The following is a 24,414-nucleotide window of genomic DNA, read 5'->3' as shown; positions in this document are numbered from 1 at the left end:
AGGAGGCTCAGAGGGGACCTTATCAATGTGTACAAAGAGAACAGAACCTGGCTCTTTTCAGTGGTGCCCACTGCCAGGACAAGAGGCAACAGGCCCAAACTAGAACACAAGAGGTTCCGTCTGACCATCAGGAAGCAGTATACTGTACCCATAATGGAGCACTAGGACAGGTTGCCTGGAGAGGTTGTGGAATCTTCCTTCTTGGAGATCTTCAAAAGAGTCTAGACATAGTCCAAAGCAACCTGCTCTAGGTGTCCCTGCTTGAGCAGGGGGGGGTTGGACCAGATGACCCCTAGAGATCCTTTCAAATATAAGCTATGCTGTGAATCTGTGAAATAAAATTACTATTTAACCTTCATACAATTTACATAGTGTTAGTTATGAGAGTAGTGGAAAGAATGTTGACACCATATCGTTTTAAAACAGGATCATACTGGTTTGTCACACTCTGAATGAAAAACTCACTCATCACCCAGGGATACATACTGGCTGAGAATGCTGATCAAACTTTAAAGCCAACTAGCATAATCTGCATTGAATTCTTCAATTACAAACTTGGGACATAGTCTATTTGAAAGAATAAAGCTGCCAACAGACTTTGAAAAGCCCTAGGAGACAGTGGCTGTCTGGCATCTTTGTAGCAAAGAGATAAGGCTTTTGACACATGATGACAAGAATCAACTCCATTTTCACACAGTTGCATTTTTATTTTTTATTTTTTTAATTATTATTCTCTCTAGAAATAAAAGCAAGGGAAAATCCATACTGTTCGCACACAAAATATGAAAGAATATGAAGATGAAAACAGTCTTCTATTTGAAGAAAACAGAAAGAAAACCAAAGTCCCTGAGAGGTCCATTATCCCAGCCAAAACAAAAGCTGGTTATAGTAGTTCTCCTTGGACTATCAGAAAACTAATTAAGACTTCAGAAACATACCAAAACAAAAAACAAAACAAAAAACAAACAAGCAAAAAAACATTTATCCGACATAAATCTCACTAGCAAATACTGCAAATTTGAGTGTTTTCAAATATCCCAATTAGCTTCATATAGATCACAAAGCAAGTTATTCCTTTGTGACATGCTGAGGAAGAAAACAATACTTGCCCTCCTTATAATCAGAGATCCAAAAGACAGCCCAGAACAAATGTGGATTATAACACATGGCTAATATGCAGCAAGATATGTCATGTACTAAGGTACCTGGAACTTTCAAAGTAGAAGGAGTATTTTTTGTAGGGAGGTACTAAGTTGGATTTAATTTTTCATGCAACCTTCTTAGCAGCTCAGTTTCTGAAGATACAGTTTACCAGGTTTGAAAGAAGCCTTTGAATACATGGAGTCTGCTCTGTTGTAGTCACCACAGTTAGGTTATCCAGTTTACAGTCTTACTTCCAACTGAATTACAGTAGGAACAGTGAGCTGTTCCTTTAGTTTGTAATGGATATGATTCTGTTTTTTCCAGGTCTTGAAAGATCTCCTCATCTTGTGTGCTAATGCAATTCAGTTGGAAGTAAGGTGTTTTTTGAATTAGGATCCTGAGGTTTAATCCACACATTATCAGAAAGTATTATCTGGTTAACTATGTACCTTACTGTGTCTTTCCCAGCATGACATCACAGCATGTGTTCTTTTGAGAATACTAGGAACAAAAGGATTTTGCTGGGTGACAAGAGCAGCTAATTATATCTCAGTGATAGTCGTCTGAACCAAGACCTGTCAAATCCAGAAGATCAATTCAGGACTGTCACAAGGGCTGAAGTCAGAATCAGCAGACTAACTGAAAGAATTGGAAGTATTACAATACATACTTTTTCCCATTTCACTATCGGGCTTTCATCTCCTATGACAGTATCATAGCACATTTGGAAGAGTTCAAGTAGGACCAAGCTGTTCAAGGTCAAGCTGAATGGGGCTTTGTGCAACCTGATCTAAAGAAAGATACCCCTTCTGCCTGTGGCGACAGAGGGTATGGACTAGATTATCTTTAAAGGTACCTTCCAATCCAAACTATTTTATGATTTGATGATTCACATTGCCCCAAATAGCCATCAAGCTTCAATGCTTTAATCTTACCATAATACATCAGAAGTACAGTCGATAACTCCAAGCAACTGGCTTGCATTCAGTCTAGCAGACTTATTCAGCCTTTAGTAGAAATAGACCATGGACTTGCCAGTGTGCTTCATTGGTGTAAGTGGTTTCCCTTCTAAAATTAGAAAGCAGTCTGCCTGGGTGTCACTGTGGCAATGGCATGGTAAGAGAAGTTACTGCAGTGCCGAAATTTGTTTTTTATGTTGAAGGAAGGACTATATTAAACCAGATGGTATAGTACTTTGAATCACAAAAGAGCTGAACTCAATCAGAAGAGTCCAGGCCAATTCAGCAGTGCCATTGTTGGACTGTTCATACAACAGAAATCATCATTTAGCTCTAAGCAAGGCTGCAAAACAAACGAGCATCAGTGACTAAAGGATAGATTTGTTTTCTGCTCAGGTCAGAGAAAATTAATGAATGGGTGTGTACACATGACTGGAAGCAATCAAGTTAGTGCAGCTTAATGAGTTACTATTAATCATTTTAAATTGCATTAGCTGACACACGTAAACTCTTCGCTTGTTGCAAATGTAAATAAAATGTATTACCTTCGACTGCTTTTAAGCAGAAGTCACTTGGTTGCTTGTCCCTGCTTCATACATTTAAGCATTGAGAACTGATACAATTGTGTTACTTCTGAAGAAAGACATGACTTTGCATGGAAATTCCTGGTAATGCAGGCTGAAAGATTTCTCCTCTAAAAGGAATGAAAGCAGGGCTGTTAAAAACAGCACCTACTCAAGGTAAGTTCCCAGCCTGAGGGAGCTTGCTGTGAGCCAGACACAAGATTTTCTCAGCTTCAGGGTTTAGAAAATGGGGTCCCTTAACCAAATTTAAAGGCCGCTAAATACATGTATATATATATATAGATATATATAAAGACTTCAGGAAAAACAAGGCAACATCAGAATTTCAGATTCTCCTTTTTGAGAGAACAAGCTCCACAATTAACACAACATGAACACCATTGCAAGCATACAGAGAGTTGTTTGTGCCCTTAGGGATGAAACATGAACTAATGTTCTTCTGGATTGTGAAATATGTTCGGCCTGTGAGTGAGCTGGAAAAACAGCCTAAGAAGCTTCTCCAGAAACATTCAAATTTCTCTTTACAAGGTTCCCTTTCTCCACACTGCTCCCATCCTTCACTATTGCATGCACATGTGTGCACACAGAATGTAAACATCCTCCATCCCCTCCATTGTAGCAGTAAATCTGTGTAGCAAACATTGATATGAATATTCCTGTAACTTAGCTGAAATCCCTGCTAAGAAACATTTTTGGTATCATGCTTTTAATCTTTGACCAAAGATGTTTACCTTATTTAATGCAGGAGCAGTAAATAACATGGCATGTTATTTCAAACATCTAATATTTCCACCTCCCAAAGAAAAAGAAACTTGATGTTAAATGTCTTTGTAAGGGAATTGATGTGTTTTACAGCTGAGAGTTCTGTTTGGAAAATGAATAGGTTTTAGTATTCAGCCATAAAACCAATGATGATTCTGTACTGTCTGAACATTAAATAAAATCAATTTTAATTTCATTAAAAAAAAAAAACAAACTTATTCACCAGCCACATAAAGGCATATGAGAACACCTTAGGATTTCTCGAATTAAAACACAAATCAAAACAAGCTTTCTCAATGCAAAAATATTCTTTTTTTTGGCTTATGACATAACTGATTTCCCACCAACAAAACAAAGTTATCGCAAAATTACTGTGTGCAGTTGTGGGGACCACAATATAATAAGAAGGACATAAAAGTATTAGAAAGCGTCCAAAGGAAAACTACAAAGTTGGTGAAGGGTCTGAGGGCAAGATGCCTGAGGAGCAGCTGATGTCCCTTGGTTTGTTCAGCCCCGAGCAGAGCAGGCTGAGGGGAGGCCTCATGGCGGCCTGCAGCTCCCTCACGAGGGGAGCGGAGGGGCAGGCGCTGAGCTCTGCTCTCTGGGGACAGCGACAGGACCCGAGGGAACGGCACGGAGCTGGGACAGGGGAGGGCCAGGCTGGGGGTTAGGGAAAGGGTCTTCACCCACTAAGAGGGTGGTTGAGCACTGGGACAGGCTCCCCAGGGCAGCAGTCACAGCAATGAGCTGCTGGAGTTCAAGAAGTGTTTGGACAATGCTCTCAGACATCTGGTTTTATTTTTGGGTGGTCCTCTGTCCTTCCAGGACTTGGAATTGATGATCCTTATGGGTCCCTTCCAGTTTGGGATATTCTATGATTCTATGATTGAAACTTACTTAAATTTAAGAAAATTGGACATTACTAAATTCTTTAGTTTGTATCACATTTGTAAAATGTTCTAGCAACTAGAAAGGACACAGTGGTCTTTTTTTTTTTTTTCAAAATATTTTTGATAGTTATCTCCCCCCCCCAAAAAAATAGAAAAGATTTTAAGTATTAATTACTTAATTTAAGCTGCAACCTGATGTATTCAATTTAAAAGTTCTTAAGAAAAAGAAACAAACCCAATGAAGCAAAATATTGGCCTGTTTTTCCTACAGCCAACTAAACGCTTTTCTTTGCATGGATAAATAAATGTCTCAAACAACATACTATATTTTTTCATTAAAATTGTTTCTAAGCTTAAATTAAATTGAAAGTACTTCATCATAGCTGATTTTTAATGAAAGTTTGACTAGATCTATTTAGCTTTTCCATAAGGTTATATCACAAATTCAGAAGAAAAGAAAAAGAAAAGAAAAAAAAAAGAAAAAGAAAAAGATAACCAGATAAATCATAAGACATTTCAACAGCAATATATCTGCAAAGACAATTATTTCTCATTTGTTAAATAGAGGTACAATTAATCTGCTCATTACCTGTGTGTTTCTTCTGCTTTACTAGTCTCTTTGTCAGAACTTTATGCAGGTCACTTTTCATGGAAAAGGGTATCTTTCTCCCTAATTTTGGATTTATACTTACAGTATTATATTAATAAATCCAAGCATTCCTGGCTCAGAAACAGAAGAATAAGCTGTATCACTAGTAATTTGGCTTCCTGTTCAGGATTAAAACATATCCTCATTTCATGATTCTATTGCCATATTAAAACCTTGGGTGAACCTCCGTAACCATCCAGGTTTGCCATATTTGTCTGCCAATATTTGTAAGTACTTTCCCTTTACACATCTGATCTGATCCAGATGGAATACAATGCAAGTTTTAAAAACTGAACAAACTGTCAAGAACCGGGAAATGTGTGTGCAAGTATACCTCAATTGTTCCATGTGCCGGTTAAAGGGATATTTCAAACCGTTTGCAGCTTCAGGTCAGGACCAGACCTGCCAGTCACTGACAAATACGGGAACACCCTATCCTGGAATTTCCCTTTATTTAAGATATATTTTTGCAGCCAGAATAACTCTACTAATCTTTATTCTTTGTAAAATTACAGATTATTTTGACTTCATTTTGGAAAAAATACCCCCACAGAATTTAAAATCCCACAACTATTTCTCTAGCTACTGAAGAAAGGGATAATCCATCCTGACTAAACAGACCCAAATCTCTGTATGTCATGTTTATCAGACAACACAGGCTCTCTGTGTTCCAAAGTAGTCCAAAATCAGGTTTTCTTATTCAAAGAGAGGATATATGTATATATATATATATTTAATTTTTTGGAGATATATAGCAGTGGTTTACCAATATGTTTACAATAAAGTCTAACAGAGCAGCATGTCCTCTGCAAGGAGGCGGTATTATATTCTTGTTACAGGGAAAACAAATCCCAAAGTAAATTGTGTCTTCTTGATATTTATTTTATCAGCAGAGGAATGCTGTTATCTACAGATGGTACTGGCTGAAGAGCAGTAGGCTGGACCGCTTGGGAAATGGATGTAATGTTGGCCATTTGGCCATTTAGCAGGTCACCAGTTCAATGACCCTGCAGTTCTCTACAGATTATGTTTTGTGACTGTGTTTGGGTGTTTTGAAGATGGAAGCAAGGATGAACAGAAATTTGCAAGTTTTGTGTAATTATGCAAGTTAGAGTTTACACTGGTATTTCACCTGATCAAGGAAACAGTGCTGAGCCTCTCTACAGGATCCTCCAAAACTCCCCACGACAGCTACTTTTTTACTAAGTGAGGTTCAGCTGGCCAAGTCCTTGAAAGGCTAGGATGTTGGACTGCATTCAGTGCCCTTGTGGAAATAGTAGAAGGCAGACTTGAGCGCTTATACCTGGCAAATACCTTTTCCCCCAGACGCATTCAGAAAACATAAGGGAGCTCAAGCACTCTTCCACACTGTGAGTGTCTTGGTACTCTGGTCTCATCTGCTACTCTCTGGTCTGCCTCTTCAGTACCATAGGGAACTATGAACACTGCTTTTTTCCCTTTAAAGCGTAGTTAAAACGTCAGCTCTCCTCTAGTCAGTGGACTGCTTGTTGCTTTCTTTCTCAAGTTTACAGCAGAGCTAATGGTTTCACTGGAGAATCTATTTATTTGTTTATTTATTTTCATCACATTAGAGACCTGGGTTTTGCTAAAATGGAGATTCTCTATAAATTAGGTCACATGCACTGTTAATCAAGGCAGTGATCCCTTAGCAAGAGAAGCATAAAAAGTGTTAACCATTGCCTCCTCTGTTTATATTTGCAAGTTCTGAGTAGTAAAAGCAGTTTATCAGGTGAGTAATCAGTGTGCCACTGCAAGACATCCACATTTATAGCTACCTGTTTCAATGATGTCTTCAAATGTAATGAGACAATCATTCCAATACAACATTAGTGATTTCTCTCATCTTTCAGCTTGCTCCTGCTGTTCTCTTTTTTTCTCTGTGCTGTAGCCTTGCAGTTAGGGGCTTTCAAATTTTATTTTCCATTCCTTATTCTCCTTCCCTTTAAACTTGTTTTCCAGTCTCTTGTTGTGGATATTACCCTGTAATTCCTCATATTGACTCACTCATATGTTCACTTTTCCTGATACTGCATATCCTCGTCTCCCTGCTAGAAATCCATAGTCAGGCTTCACAATGCATCTGTGCTGTTCTGCCTTGGATCTTGTATCTCCCTGTCTAAACCACATTGCCTTTACATTTTACAATCTTGAATGGCTTTTACTAATCTTCTCATGTCATCTTCTTGTTCTACTATTTCTTTCTCTAGGATTAAGATATTTGTTCCAAGAGTTAATTGAAAAAATGTTAAGGACTCCTACTCCTTTTGCTTTGTTTTTCCCTTTCCTACTATACTGCTGCTTTTTCTGCCTCTTGAAAAGCTGTAAGTACACCCACTGTTTTGGCCCATTAACCTTCTCCTATCTGAGCTGCCTTGTGCTCATCCTGCCTTTTGTTCTTTTCCTGCTCTAATCTGAGGAAACTCTTCTTACTTTACAGTATGTTGTAGTCTATCTGATTTTAAAAACTCTCCACTTCTCTCTTTTCAGGTCCTGTTTCTGTTATTTTCCATCTCAACTCATTGAATGAACTCTCTCTGGTTGCTATGTGAGGTTTACTACCTTGGGCGCAAAGATTCACTCTGTTCCTTTTCCTGAGGATACTATCTGACTGTATTAGTCTCCTGGTTATCATCTTTTGCTTTGCTTTTAGGTCATTTGTGGCAGAGGACAGCATTTTGCCTTGGGGTTTCAAAGAGCTGTGCGCAACTGGGTTCCGTCCCTTGGCTGCAGCTCAGAGCTGCCGCAGCAATGCAAACAATAATGGTAGAATAAAGAATTCAGTGCTTTAGCACTGCCACCCGCTGGCTGTCTTTGGCCATGACACTCCATATTTGACTGAAAGTTTTGGTTTTGTTTCATCTGAAGTTGAATGTACTACTATAAGCACACTATTTGTGAGTACTAGAAACACGAGAAATATTTGTTATATTCCTTCCACATATAAGATGCATGCATTTCATTTTCTAGTTTGCTTTATAAAGTGAAATATTGAGGTTGGTAACTCAAGCACTAAAAAACGTCAGAGGATTCAAGGTTAAACTCTTACGTACAATTCATCTGTATTACCTGAATTTTGTGTATGTTTTGTAATATATGTTGCTCATGCATAAGAAACATACAATTAAATATACATATAGATGCAAAACAGAAATAGAACAATTTGTGAGTGATATAAATGTTTCTGTGATGCTTCCTCTGACAAATCTTTCAGCCCCTACCTTGTTTAGGAAACTCCTGAACTAAAGTGGTTTCTTTATTTTGATAACCTTCACTGGGCTTCCTTTCCAGGCACATCTTGTTTCTCCTTGAACCCATATATAAAGAAATGTTTGGTATTTTTTTCTGTATATTTTCTTCATTATTTTCTCTTTTAATTTTTTTCCCCCTTTCATTCCTTGGTTTCCCTTTAGTTCATTTCTGTGATATAATCAAACTCATTATTATTAGGCTTACTGATACTAGATTAACATTATATGGTTAAAACCACTAGCATTTTACATTTCCTAATACAGTCCAATCCTAAAAAGTTGCAGGAGTATTAACCTTAACAAAACAGTTCTATGACAGGAGACTATTAAAATCTATCCAGATATGATGTCGAATAAACTTCATATGCAGACTTCTTATGAGAAATTTTTGACAGAAAGAATAGATATAAATATCCAAGGAAGAAAGTGTGCTCATTGTTTCCATAATTAATTTTTTATATGATTTATTGCCATGTACTGAAATATTACCCAGAATTCTAGGAAATACAGAAGCGGAATACAAGTTCAAGGATGGAGCACTAATTGAATTCTTAATTGAAATGACTCATCTAAGCAATGCACTGAACTGGATTGGCCCCTGATTGTAAAAATGTTTCTAAATGGCATCCCTACAAGGGTGCCACACTAAAAGCTTGACTTTTGTACATTTAGAAGAAAGGTTCTATGTCAGAAGATTTACTGGGTGAAGGTCTCCATTCACAAAGGAAACACTTTTTTCTTTACAAAAAGGCAAGAGGGATTGGTGTTTTTCTTGGATTAACTGGTGTATGGACCTTAAACAAAGTCTCTGTAAAGGCCTGAGTTTTACTCATCTTGACACTTACATAGGAAGTAAGTTATAATTAGATAGACTAATCAACACTTCTAAAAGTGATAGGTGAGAATAGGAGTCTCCACTTATAATGACTGCAAGTTAAATACCACATGAAATTTCACTCATTATTATGAAAACTGATTTTCTTTGTGTATACTGATGCTGTTATTTTTTTTTAAGAGGATGTTTATTGTTTGTTTATATTAATGCTGAATTTTCACTGTTTTTGACATCCTTGCTCACTAGGGGACTCTTATTAACCTGGCCTTTTATTTTAGTAGTTTATAATTAAATCACAAACACTTATTTGGCAGTGAAATTTGGAGCAGATTGAACAAAACAAAAACAAAACAAAAATTAACAAAAATTCTTAATTTCTACTACTTAGAAGTGACTAGAAGCTAGGATATTTAACATGATTTCAGTGTTTTACAAATAAAGATAAATTTGCCCCTGATTTCAACCACCCATGCAAGCTGGCATCTATGCATATTTGCAAAGTATGACTCACTAGCAGAAAACACACACATCAGAAAAAAATAATCAACTTTGGTGAGAGGACAGAATAACTTTCTGAAGGCCTTTTCTTAAAATTCTTTTTTTTGTTTGTTTGTTTTGTAATCAATAATTCTTGCTTCTCTTGAATATATTAATTTCTGATATCTACCTGGTCTCATGCAAAGGATTTAAAACTGTCCCAAACAACATTCTTGTCTCTAAAGTGGAAATAAATGGATATGATAGATGGATCTCTCATGGATGAGAAATTGTCTGTATGGTTGCGTTCAAAGATCTGTAGTCAACAGCTCCATGTTCAGGTGGAGACCAGTGACAAGTGGTATTCCTCTGGGGTCTGTATTGGGACTGGTATTTAACATCTTTTCAGTGATGTGGACAGTGGGATTGAGTTGCCAACAGCACCAAGATGAGTGGTGTGATCAACATGCTGGAGGGCAGGGATGCCATCCAAAGGGACCTGGACAGGCTTGAGAGGTGAGCCCGTGCAAACCTCATGAGGTTCACCAAGGCCAAGTGCAATACCCTACACCTGGGTGCAATCCTAAACATAAATACAAGCTGGGCAATGTCTGGATTGAGAGCAGGCCTGTGAAGAAGGACCTGGGGGTGTTGGTTGATGAGAATCTTGACATGAGCTGGCAATGTGCGCCTGCAGCCCAGAAAGCCAACCATACCCTGGGCTGCAGGATCTGCAGATTCTCAGGGAAGTAGTTATGAGCGTCACCTGGGAATATGCTCTAGAGGCTTTAGGGGTCCATGGTTGATGATCACTTTTCAAGAATGACCAGAAAAAGGCAATCCACAGGCCTTGGAGGGGAATCTAGATAGATTAAAGCATTAGGCAATCTGCAACAGCATGAAGTTCAACAAAGGAAAATGTTGAGTGCTGCACCTGGGATGGAGTAATGCTGGACACTGGTACAGACTTGAAGACAAGTGGCTGGGGAGAAGATCAGTAGAAAGGGACCTGGGGGTGCTGGTCGACAGCACGCTCAACAGGAGCCAGCAGTGTGCCCTGGCAGCCAAGGGGACAAACTGCATTTTGGGGTGCATTGAACACAACACAGCCAGCTCATCAAGAGAGGTGATTCTCCCACTATATTTTGCACTGTTGTGGCCTCATCTTGAATATTGTGTGCAGTCCAGGGTTCCCAATATAAAATGGATATTAAGGTCCTTGAAAACATCCATAAGAGGGCAGCAAAGCTGGTAAAAGGGCTGGAAAACATGTCCTATGGGGAGAGGCTGACACTGGGATTATCTGATGTAGAGAAGATAAGGCTCAGAAGTGACATCAATGCTCTCTGCAACTTCCTGAGGAGGGGAAGTGGAGAAGGAGGTGCTGATCTCTGCTTCCTAGGAACCTATAACAGGACATGTGGGAACAGCACAAAGTGGCACCAGAGGAGATTCAAACAAATATCAGGTTATCGGGAAAAAAATATTTACTCTGAAGGTGGTCGAAGAGTGGAACAGGCTTGCTGGAGATGTTTTTGATGCCCCATGTCTGTCAATGTTCAAAAGGCATTTGGAGAATGCCTACATTAACACGATTTAACTTTTGCTTAGTCCTGTCCTGTTCTGTCCTGTCCTGTCCTGTCTTACCCTACCCTACCCTACCCTACCCTACCCTACCCTAAAGAAGTATAGCTAGCAGGTTGGGGGGGGTGATCTTTCCCCTCTACTCCATGCTTGTGAGACCCCACCTCGAGTACTGTGCTCATCTCTGGGGCTCCCGGCACAAGAGAGACATGGACCTGTCAGAGAGGGTCCAGGGGAGGACCACGAAGATGATCAGAGGACTGGAACACCTCTCCTATGAAGAAAGGCTGAGAGAGCTGGTAGTGTTCAGCCTGGAGTAGAAAAAGTGTCAGAGAGACCTTACAGTGACCTTCCAGTAATTAAAGGGGGCCTACAGAAAATATTCAGAAGAACTCTTTTTCAGGGAGTACAGTGGGGATGGGTTTTAAACTAAAAGAGGGTATGTTTAGACTAGATATAAGGAAGAAAGTCTTTACTCAGAGGGTAGTGAGGCACTGGCACAGGTTGCCCAGAGAAGCTGTGGACGCCCCATCCCTGGAGGTGCTCAAGGCCAGGCTGGATGGGGCTTTGGGCAACCTGGTCTGGTGGGAGGTGTCCCTGCCCATGGCAGGGGAGTTGTAACTGGGTGATCTTTAAGGTTTCTTCCAAACCAAGCCATCCTCCAAATCTATGACGTGGTAAATCTTATCTCTAAACACCAAAAAACACCAATTACAAATAAATGAAATCTTTCTCTTATGAATATTAAGAAGCAGAAATTGAGTTTGTATTGCTTGCATTGAAAAGACCATAATAACCAAGAAATCTGAGTTCTCTTTAGTGTTTTGATACATCACTATTGATTGTCTCTAATATTCTGTCAAAGCTAATACAGTGCATAAAAACATGAAACCCATGATATCCTTACTTTCACAAAAACACAGAAACAAATACAAGCATAAATAAAGAAATAAACAATTACCCATTTCTTCACATGGGTGATTATTCTCTTTGATTTTTATAGGCATTTCTTGTGGCTGGAAAGACATTAACCCCATGATAGCACAAAACATACGCTAAAAGTATTTTATAATGTACTTACATATCACTAGCAATGGAGGAGTTCCTAGACATGGACTTTGGAGAAAGGTCATAGTCGCTGTCTGACCGGTAAAGGAAAGACTCCCTCCGTTGACTGTGGACAAAATTTGCCTGAAGAATTAGCCCTGATCCAGGACTTGTCATGGGATCCAAGGGACTTCGTCCCGATGATGTACCATTGTCTACATCGAAACTGCAAAAAGAAAGGAGAAAAAGATTTATGACATTGACACAGGAGTTTTGAAAATAATGAACACTCTTCTGGCAAGTCGTCACTAGGCATTTACTTCTATATAATTATGGCGAAATCATGACCTGCCCAGTTCCACTGCTAAGGCAAAACAAAAGCACATAAGAAATAAACTTTACAATTGCTAATAACCAAAAAGAGTAAGTCTGAAGGAATATAAATTTGGTAGAGGAAAAAATCCAAACCACTATTAGGAATATAGGAAGCTATATGCATCTTTGCATGCTGAGAACTCATGAGCTCTATACCTGAAGAAACATGATGATGCATTATTTTATTCCTCATGCACCATTTCTCCTGAGCTGGACCCTCATTACCCTGACTCCCACTGGAAGGCAGCACAATGCTCATTTGTTATAGAGTACACATCACTCATATGTCATTACTACTCAAACACTTCAAGAAGGTATTTTGGCTTTTCTCAGCAAAACAAGCACTGGAGTGGGATTAATGTGTATGCACGTTCTTTGGCATGTTTGTATACATTAGTGTGAGCTCCTATTTTAAAACTGGATTGAAAAAAATGACCTCTACAGCCACTGCCAAGCATAGTGGCCATTTTCGGCCATTTTTGTCTTACGTCTTTGAACTTTACAGTTTTGATCCAGCAATTCTGGTTATTGTATGAGTGGTAAACAATTTTACAATTCCTAGGGAGCACTGCTGTCATGAGGGGCTGAAGGAACATAGAGAGATATCATGGGAAATGAAAGAGAGCGAGAAAGATGCTCTTTCACACAGTCCGTGACAGTTCTGAAAAGGGCTTTGAAAATGGTACAAAGACCTTGAGTGGGACTCTGCAATCAATTATAAACCAGTGCAGGGTGAGTAGTCTGGCTGATGCACTCATGGCAACCCATGTTGCTTAGCAGCCTGATCTCTGTGTCTGGTACCGAATGGAGTCTTTTAGGAGCACACGGCTCAGCTTCTAGATTGCAGGTGTTGTGCCATCTAGAGGTCACAAATGTGTGGATTAGCAAATTTATGTCTGCATCTGATAGGGTGGAGCATGTTCTACCCAGCCAGAAGTGGAAGAGGACTTCTGTTTTCCTGGTTGTTTGAGTCTCTAAAACTGATGATCAATTTTAGTTTTACATCATAGGAGAAAAGGTGTGTATAAGACCTTGGTTTATAACTACTAATCATACTAACAGGAACTTAAACAATACTGCTAGAGCACATACGAATGGGGGATGAACAGAGGATCTATCACATGACTTTTTAAGTGTCAATAAGTGTTAGTATGCATTTATAACAAATGCATCTAAACAGAACTTTTGAAAACAGTGTTCATATGAAGGACACACACCATTTTCATTTATGTCTAATGACATGTCAGCCATTGATTAGACTTCAGCCTGGCACAGCAGTGTCACAGTTACTCTCTATACTACCTTGCTGCTTGCTTCTATCTGCCACCTGACTGAGGCTGTAGTGTCAGCAGCAGTAAAGTTTCCTTTTCTCCTGCACATGGTAAGATTAGCTTGCAATGGCAAGATTAATGGCAATGTCATTTCAAATACATATAGAAGCTGAAAAGCTCCAAAACAAAAGTTAAAAGTGGGATGGAAATAAATGAAGTTAAATGTAAATCTGTCTCAGCAGAAAAATATTAAATAAGAAATTTCTATCAAATTGATTTTCTTAACAGTGGATTTAATTATTCAACTGAATAAAAGGTTGGATTTTATTGAAGTAAAGGAACATACGGTTTTGTTGGCAGATTTTTTTCTGTTTTCCTCACTCAGATTTGTGCACATATGAGTATTCTATTAGCAATCTTATTTTTCCTAGTCCAACACCAAGGCAGGCTTCTATGAATAACTCCACTGTCACGTCATAAAATACTGACCATAACAAAATTTAGAAGTCTATTCGATAAAATCACAGAGATTTGAGAGATGTTGAGAGGCTCTGTGGCTTGCACCACCAGATAACAGCATGTGCAAGACTTGCACAAAGTTACTGTGATAGGAACTTTATCCTGTGATACTGTATTGTGTCCACTAGATGGGTGTCAAAAGCAAAGAAATGGATTCAGATGTACCAGCTAGGACCTGGCTTATATCACTCGATCAAAATGTCTTTTATTTAAATACCCATCAAGAAAAAAGAAAAGTTCAGTACTACAGCAAAAGATGTAGTGTGAATGCAACACGGGTGTACCACAAACACGTTTGTATAACAAGTTTCTCAAGTGCTACAATAGTTAAGTGTCTTGTTGAGCTTTTACTTACTGAGATGTGTTAAAACTTTCAGACATAAAAGGTTATAGAAATCTAAACGAAAGATTTAGATTGCTTTTAGATATAGAATGTTTTAGTACACTGAAAATCAAATGTTACTTCGGCTGAATCATGAGTCTTTGCAAGAAATGGAGCTGCTGATCATGTTGCATCAAATGAAGAGAGAATCAGAACGGGGAATTGAAGTCTCATACACAAATGGTTTTTCTTTCTGCACACATGCAACTTAAAAAAAAAAAAAAAAGTTAAAGGTAAAAAGTGGACGGACTCTCTAGTTTGCCTGGGCAGAAATTGCAGAAAATCAGCTATGGCTGCTTCATATTTATCTTTCTGCTCCTGTTAAGTTTTAAAGTGCAGTGAGAATATGTTGTGAATTAAAAGAAGTGCACTGTCAGTGAAAACCCAAAAGTTATTCTCTCTCTAGCATGCTCCTCTGCCTCCTTTTGGTGGAGGGGGCTCCTTTTAAAGGAAGAAGGAGCATGGAAGTTGGTAATGGAGGTGCCAGAAGTTTTGCCACCTTTTCACAGGCAGAAAGTGCCCATTTAAAGACAGCTGCTTTTTTTTTTTTTTTCCTGACAGCAGCATCTGGCACAGAATGCATCACAAAAACTTCTACATTCAAAGAGCTTTACTGCAACTCCAGAGATAACAAAGCTACGAAAAGCCAGTGCTGATTCAGCAGCTTTTGTTTGTGCATTTTCACAAAATATTTTATGACATACTGGATACTGTTTATCCTTGAAGTCTCCCTTATTCAGTGTTCAGTGATAGCAAACATGACATGAGATGAAAGATTAGCCTTTTTTTTTCCTTTTTTGGCTATTCATTGTGCTTGCACGTCTTGACCACTGAGCATCATCCAGGCTCTGGACAGAGGTGGTGAACTCTCTTGAGCAACTTGTAAGCATTCATGGCTGATTTTCCCTGTGCTCCCAAAAGGAAGAGAAGTTCTAACATCATAAGCACTACTTCAGTGTTAGCAACTGCACAGTTTCCTTACATGATGAAATAAACCCCCTGTGGACTTCTTTTCAAGTCCTTAGAAGACTCTCTGCTACTCTCTGCAAAGTTGCTAAAAGGAAAAAAGGAGAAGGTCTGCGTACAAAATATTGCTTATAGCTTTGTAAAAAGTAATAGCATCATCATGAATATGCACAAGAGCTCGTAATTGAGGATACATAGAAAAATCTTCATATTGATCTTCCTTATTACTGAGAGCTTAGCAACTTAATATTTTTACTGCAGTTCTGTTGCTATTGTTTGCACTTTTGCAGAGAAGTTAGCAATAGTAAAGGAGAGAACAAAACAAATTCTACCCCAAAATGAAGAATTTACAAGACTTTGTAAAAATACAAATTGCACTCCTAATTAAGTCTCTATCTACCTTCAGCCTCTCCAGCCTTGGAAACTATCATGAGGGAAAGAAATGGGATCCAAAATAATTATCTTCTAGGAAAATCTTATCTTTCAAAGCCATCTTTAAAAATGATAGGGCCAAGCAAGGCATGAAGAAATAAAGTTTCTTCTTCTCCTGACACAGGAGTCTATTGTTCTGGTGCAAAGCAATTTCTCCAAACACCGACCTGCTCAATGACCTACCTACCCATCTCAATTTCCTCAATTCCCAAACGTTCTGTCCTGTATTTTCACTTGGAAGCACAATCCCAGCACCAGAACAAATGCATAGAAGCTGTAGTTCACTGAAGCTATCACAGAAAAACTGCCCTGTAGCAACTGCCTTTGGGCAGTCTCATTTCGAGCAAAAGCAAGGTAATAAATCTTTCTTTACATGTCCAAGAAGAGAGCAAGTTATTTACAGCTTCTGCCTCAGGCCAGAAGCCCACACATGGCAGCCTGTAGATACTAGAGAAAGGGGAGGATCAGACGATCCACTCAAATGCAGAATCCTAATTTGTAACTTGGATTACTCCTTGGGCTGAGAAAACCTGGCAGAGATGCCAGCTGAGGCACCTCACCTGGACAGCCCTCATAATGAACAGTGGCAGAGAAAGCCCACAGTGAACCCTTTTCTAGGGTAGTTCAGTACAAAAGCCCTGGGTAGGGAAAGGCTCTGTAAGACAGGATATGACAGGCAGAGTGTGTTCTTAGACCTTGTATACATTAGTTATTGTGTATCCTGGAGATTTGTGTGTCCCAAATCAAAGCAGGGCAGTTTAAACTTTTGTTCTTAGATGTGATGGATTTATTTTGCATTGGTTATAGTTTATTTTATCAGGACAGACTATTTCAGCTACTGTGGAAATCATGCTACTATGACCCAATTCTTAAAAAAAAAAAAAAAATGCACAAAGATTCTTGAAATATTGTCATTAGAAAGCATTTTGGCTAAGGTAGACACCGATTCTATTATATTAATTTTACAGTTCTCAGTCAGAAAAGGCAGTGCAAGGAATAGATGAAGACAAAGACATAAGGCCCTTCTTCTCGAACAGAGATTATCTGTTAAGAACTGAATTTTCATTTATGTATTTTAGGGAGTTAAATTCTGCTTTAGCTTATAGACAAAATACATTCATTGTATTCACTGAATTAACTGTCTGTCCAAAGATTTGCTAATATGCCAAATTAATATTATAACTTCTTTGAGAAATACTGATTTTAGACACATTTTACATTAATTAATGAGAATGGAAAAACACTTTGATTATGTCTTTATGATTTCTCTTGGGCCTTTTTATTTCTTATTAATAAACTAAGCATTAAATTGAGACAACAGCTAACTGGAGTGCAGATGTTTAACAAGTTAACCTGCAGTATCAGAAAAAAAAAAAAGTAAAAATAAATCAGAGTACTTATAGAACTGAATGGTAGGTCTGAAGTTCATTTCTTATATTAATTCTCTGTCCAGGACTTTTCAAAACATTTCCTGTCTGACAGTGGTGCAGGAGAGATCGTATTTGTTTTTCACTTCCTACTTTTCTTTCTCCCTCCTCGCCCACACCTAGTAAAAACTAAAGAGTTGAGGAAAGGGCTGGGTGGTGGGAGGGTGGGGAAAGGGAGAGAAATATTTATGCTGACAGTTTAGAAGAAATATTGTGTCACCACTCCAGAGTTGATGGAAATAAATACATATTATATATGATCTAACTCGTGTTTTTATTTTCTCTGTAGCAATGTTAACCAAAACTTTTACTTTTGTCACTTGCATATATGGTTAGTGAGTTGTAAGCAAATTATATAAATGGAACATATGATCTACATCTGAATTTTCTTTTACCACTGTAGATTTGAGAATTCAAGCCAACTACCTACTTGTGGCTTTGGATTCCCAGTTAAGTGATTCAGCAAGCAAGCCCTATGATTAACTCCATTTTTAGATACACTGTGGATAGATTTTCCAGTATCAAGACTGCAAGCAAAAGAAGAAAATGTATCACTTCATGAAATTTCCTTTCAGTAGCAGAACCTGGCTTTTTCTCTTGGCATACCTGTTCTGGGAAATTAATTTTAGAGTGTAACAAGGCTTAACGCTAATATTAAAAGCCCAGAGAAAAGGCTGATAGAACATGTTAGACAAAAAATACACTGAAGCAAAAAGATTTATAAGAATTAGTCTACTCAAACATGCTAGTAAAGGAATTCCAACTATCTGTTCAAGTTTCCATCTCACGATTTTCTAGGAAAAGAGACTTAGGAAATGTAGCCAAGCTCTCTAAAGAAACTGTTTTATGTTCTGTTATGAAGTTTCCAACCAAGGAGTTTCTTGTGATGACTATTCCTTATCTGGGGGGACTTTGCTTAGAATGGTCTTGTGATACTGAATTCAAGGCTTACTTCTCATGAAGTCACATCATTATTCTTAATTATATGCCAGTGCTCTGCGTATTTGGCACACAAGTCTTTAAAGGCTTTGCTGCACTTATTAAATCAATTTGCTTCTACTCAGCCACACTAGGACTCTTTTTATGATTTCTTTTATTCTTTCCTCAGGGATGACCACTCTTCACCCAGCAAGCTTTATTCTCTGAACTTGGCTCTTGCAACTAAACACCTTCCTACCTATGTGATGCACAGAAACAAATCCCAGATTCTAGATACTGTTACACACTTTTGTTGTTTTGATGTTTCTCTGAAGCCAAAATACTTGTCTTATTGCAGCATAATAAAAATGCAAAGTAAAAAATGTGGGAGAAACAATATGTAACATAATTTCCAAGATATTTTGGGAATTGTTTAGGCTTAAATTTGTTTTAAGTTGCTATGTTTTTATTTTGTTTTATTTATTTTTTTTCTCTATAGTAATCCTACTAGGTCCATTTCCCCACTTTAAAGATAATAAAAAAAAGGCCACCAACACATTAACAGTTTTCGCCAAGGCTTCTGGTGGTCAAGGTCTGAATTACGAAATATGCAGAGTACATTGAAGAATCAGAGTTCTTTCAGGATAATCTGAGGTAATGAAAGCTAAAAAAAATCTATCTACTTAATCCTAGAAATGCAGTATCAGCAGGACTGATGGTTTTCCACTTTATTATTGTCATTGTTTAATTTACAGTCTACCATCACTATTCACTTAAACCATTCCTTATTTATGTCTGCTCTTATTTTCCTTTAGATACCTTTTCTCCAGGCTGTACATATTAAAGTGCCTTCAAACGTGTTTTAAAAAAATCACTTCACCTAATTTCTTCAAGAAATGCTCAAAAAACTCTTTTTCTTTCTGGGTTGAGTTTTGATCCATCCAACTATCCCCACTTCTTTTTCTGCAGCTCTACTTTCTGAGCCGAATCTGGACACTGGGATGCAAAACCAACCTGCACTGGGTGTGATAATATAGCATGTATTTAATGCTTTTCCCATTGCTATTAATTTTCTCTAATTTAAATGCATTGGAATGAAATCTCAGAGTATTTCAAAATATTGATCTAGCAAATTATTAAAACATGAAAACCATCCATTAAGCTTACTGACTAATCCTAAAATGCATCTCCGCTAAGATATTAGTGGAAAGTCTTTCCTTCAGGAAAACCTGGAATATAAACATGAATGTAATGTTATGTTTGAGAAGCTGGAAGCTGCCACCAAAGCAAAATCCAATGCACTGGAAGTGCTCAGCCCCGTTTCAGTGAATCCAGTCAGATGTCATTATGAGAATAAGCCAAACTGCTTTTACGTTTTTCCTCAGTTAGTTGTGTGATAAAAAGTACATATGAGAAGAGGCAGTTCCTCAGAAATAAAATATTTAAGTTAATATCCTGCAGTATTGCTGAAAGCACAGAGAATCCAGGAAATAGATACAAATTTTCCACAGGGCTAACACTACCAAGAATCTGGAAACTTCCTGAAAAAACTTCCAGAAAACCTTCATGTAGAGCCACAACAACAATAAACACTCAGTGAGGTCATGGTTACATGTACCCTGTGCTTAGTGTCAGGGATCTCTGGAAAAGAGTACCCTAGAGAAAAGATGACTGGAGAAAGATGTTGGAGTTGATCCTCACTCTTCCCAGTTCCTAGAGAATACCCTACAGATAGAGAGGTTCCAAAGCAGAGGAAAGTACAACCTTTGTGACAAAAAGTCACTTCCCTCAGCATCACCCAGCTCATAATTACTAAGTCTTTAGAACAATTGAGCTCAAGCTAACTTGTGCTCAAAAAATGTCTCTTCCAGAGAATGAATGAGGGCTGTGGACAGAAAGGATCAAATAGAAGAGAATAGCCCATTTGATTTCAGTATATATGTATATATGTACCTGAGGAGAACATTCACCATCAGCTCAGGACTGCAAATAAAGAAAGGGGGAAAGAAAATATATTTCTCAAATAGTATATATATATATAACATTAAAAAAAAATCTGGAACTTGTTTTATAAGATGGTTTAGTTACTCATATTTTACAGGAGAGATTAAGCCAATTAAGCCAAGTGTCTGCAATATATATATATATATATATTTTTTTTTTCTGATTCTGTGAACATCTTCATAAATTTCAAAAATTTATAAGCTTAGGCCAACCTTAACTCAGTCACCTCATATTTCTACGTTATAAAAATAAATAAATAAATAAACAAATAACGTGATACTATATATATATTTTTTTTAATAAACTCTTGCCTTGCTCAGGGTCTAAAGAGGACTCTGCGTAACAAGCCCCTGTTAGTGGGATTCTTGTCTCATTCAATGCATAAGGTTGGTACTGAGTGATGCAAAGGACTAGAGAAAGGTAAAAAGTGCTTTTATCATCAAGAAAGAGAAACAATATTTGCCCAAGCTGCAGAGCACCTGATACTGAACTAGCCACTCACACCAGCTTCACCATGTCACTAACTGCATATTTATCAGTCATGAGGTATCCACTCTGAAAGGCTGTTGCTTGAGTTGTATGCCATCATCATTTGCAAACACAAATGAATTCAGAACATCTCAGCAGCTACTGGACAGACCAAAGGTCCATCAGATGCACTGTTCTGTTTCCAGTAGTGGACAAAAATGAATGACAGTGGAAGAGGCTAAGAATGAGCCACGAGAGGTGATATGCACCCAGAGTACTCTCCTAGCCTGTTCTCTCACACTTTCATGCAAACTATGCTTTGAGTCCTAGACATCTCATTTTGGATATACACTTTAGGAAATACTTTCACTTTAATCTCTGCGTTTCAATTCTCTTTATATTAAGTAAGGAGGATAACACTTCCTCATACTACATGTGTGACATGCAAATTAATTCGATCATGCCTGAGAAGCAGTAAGATATACTTATGAACACCATAGAAAAGCCAATGAAAACACTAACTGCTTTCCCTGTAAGGCTGAACAGCAGGTTGTCAATAAAGTATGTTACCATATAATGAGCTGCAACATAGGACAGAATATAGAATATCTCATTAACTGAGTTGCATTCATTCTGAGGACTCAAAGTAAAACCACAATGAAATCACGTAAGTAAAATCTTTACCAAAATATTTATGCACAACAGGATTAAATAAACATTCCTAAGTCAATCCTGCTGTTGGTATTTCCTTCTCTTTTGCTTGATTTTTCAACCATAATAACTTGCATACAAGGTTATAGTCTTTATGTTTCTACATAGCTGGAGAGATGTTTTCTTGCATGGCCTAATCTCTAAACTCTTGTCTACACCATTTTTTTTTTCTCCAGTTTTCTTTTCCAGCCTACTGTAACGCTATCAACAGCTACTACCGGTGAACCATCAGAGATTTCAGACTTCAAGTGCAGTACTGCAGGTTTGCTTTCTAATGGTTAGTATCTAGATGAACAAATATGCATTTCATTTTGGTTACAATGCAAGTTTGATTAACCTCATCTTCTACGGACTTCAAGATCACTAGAACATCTCATTCATTATTTCTTAATGATTGACTAGTATTGTAATATTTCTTACTTAAATCCTTTGTACCCCTATATTTGTGTATAGGGTTTCACTTCCTGTAAGATACTTATTGTGCACAACTGTTGGATCAGAAAGCAAAAGTTATAAATACAGTGCTTTAACTGTTAACAAGATATAGAAATATTATGTGGTGTAAAATTACTACACATATTAAGCAACTCTAATTTGTTAAAATACCTGAATCAGCAGAAGTCTACAGGTTCTGAAAAACAATTCCCAAACTGATTTGGAGCAAGAAAAAAACAAAACACTAGCTGTTACAGTCTTCATGATGCCACACACACAGCTAAGCATGTCTCACAAAAGAAATGAGTCTTTCTCTTGAAGAATGTAGTAGTTAAAATGTCAGCTTACACGCTTTACATGAAACAAGGCATTTTTTTTTCCAGTATTAAACAAACTTGGGAACACATTTTCAGTGGGCTGAAATAGGAACTGAAAAAATACTTTTTTTTTTTAAACGTGAGTGATCCGATGAGCCAAAGCTGTTAAAAAATAAAATAAAATCACTATATGTTGCAAAATAAACTAGCATTCTCCTCAGAAAGTGAAGCCAATACTAAAATTTGTAACTCAGTCTGCCATGTACAGAAATACATTCCTACGAATCTATGAATACATCCAAGGACAATTCAGGGTTTTCCTATCACTTATAAAATTATCTGTAAATGCAAGCCAATTTCAGAGAATGAATTCTGTACCCCAGCTCACATTAAGAAACTGGGAGGGAAACAGGTGTTTCTTACAGAGGTGCTTATCTACCTACTATACTCCCTGATGGAACTGCTTCTTCTGCTGCCACTCCCCATTAGGAAAAGCATGTTGCCTTTCATCACCCATCTTGGGACTCCACAAACCTTCCGACTAGTACTGAAGGGTTGTGTGTTTAAATTGTCAAAAGCAAAAAATAAATAAAATAAATTAAAAAAAAAAGACAATCACATAAAGGCATCTATCATTAACGTACTTCCAGTTTTTGAGAAAAAATGTGAATGATTAATTTCACTTTGTGAAAAAAATAAAAAAAATAAAAAAAAATCTGCTTGGCAATTTGATTCCAAAAGCCTATTTTCTTGATATTGTCATTACTAAAATTGGGACAGGGCATGCCATACTTGCTGGCGCCAAGGACGTGATCATATTACTCTGGAAACATTACAAAATGAGCAATGCAACAGCCAGAGAAGGAGAAATGCCAGCTTCTATCCCCAGTGGATTCAGCCAAATAAATAAAATAATAAATGCCAGCGTAACATTTCTTCCTTTGGAAAAATATGTCTCCAACTACTTTTCCCTGTGATCGGGTTATTTCACCCCGTGAAGTGTTCCCAGGAGAATTAATAATTTTGCCAAATAAAAAGTGTTTTTCAAGAAGTTCTGTTCAGCAAATGGCACAAAGCTACATGCCCAAAGCTCTGGTAAGCCCATCACATGTGCACATGGCGTTATATGTCCTCCCAAGTTGACACAATTATACATGCACAATGTCATCATGCCTAGCCTATGATCCTGCAGCAGAATTTACAATGTCTTTGGCTCTTAAGGACAAATCTTAAGCAGAAGTGGAGCCCTCCTGGCAGCCAAGGGAGGGGCCGTGCTATTTTCCTCTATAAGCTATCAGGAAATTCTTTGTTTCATTCTTTTCTTTTGCAGGACTGAAGCAGGATAATAGAATACAAAAACACTTCTTGCACTAGATGAGTCATCCTGAGTGAATCACTTTATCCCCTTCTGTGCTTCCATTTTCCTACCTGCAAAATGGATACTTTGTACAGTTCTAAGAGATGGCCTTTAAAAAAATAAAAAATAAAAAAATTGCAAGGGCTAAAATTAATTTTATTGGGAATAGGAGGAAGGGCTCTGGAAATATCAAAAACATTGCTGTTTAAGAACCCATCAAAAGTGGATTTGGAGAAGAAATTTAGTTTTAACTGTTCTACTCACAGGAAATATTTGAAGGAATAGGAAGAATTTGAATGAAAGACATGCTTATTTACTTGTCTTGGTATTTTTACTTGCAAGACTCATCATTAAAAAGGGAGTGGAAGATGTTAGATTGGGTATTTCTGTAGTATTTGGAAGCAAACAGGGAATAGTGGTAAAAAAAATACATGAAAATGTGAAAACAAAAAAAAAAAAGAGAAAGAAAACCTCACAAAAAAAAGGATATCATAAGACGTTTTAAGAAAATAAATATTTTTAAAAAAAAATTTTTTTGCTTCAGGCCAGAAGTTCGCTCTTTGGAAGTTCATGGTCCTGACTTTACTCTTCATCAGGCCCAAACTCCTCCAGATCACCAGCTCTACCATGGAG

The 24,414-nt window shown here is 37.7% G+C and overlaps 1 protein-coding gene across 10 annotated transcripts in view; it reads right to left on the bottom strand.

The window, feature by feature from the left end:
• Positions 1-24,414, bottom strand: part of PDE4D (phosphodiesterase 4D) — a 636,407-nt gene that overhangs the window by 119,036 nt on the left and 492,957 nt on the right. For 9 of the 10 annotated variants that reach the window (XM_083816167.1, XM_083816168.1, XM_083816163.1 and 6 more), the window contains one exon: positions 12,234-12,425. In XM_083816167.1, the coding sequence (XP_083672293.1) occupies positions 12,234-12,425 (192 nt within the window). Of the gene's footprint in view, positions 1-12,233; positions 12,426-24,414 lie in introns of those variants that run through there. The other variant, XM_083816164.1, reaches the window with a different exon arrangement.

This window comes from Anser anser, assembly GCF_964211835.1.
Source record: "Anser anser genome assembly, chromosome: Z".
Lineage (NCBI taxonomy): Eukaryota > Metazoa > Chordata > Aves > Anseriformes > Anatidae > Anser > Anser anser.
The sequence above is the reverse complement of the archived record's forward strand: the minus strand, read 5'-3'. Positions and strand labels throughout refer to the sequence as shown.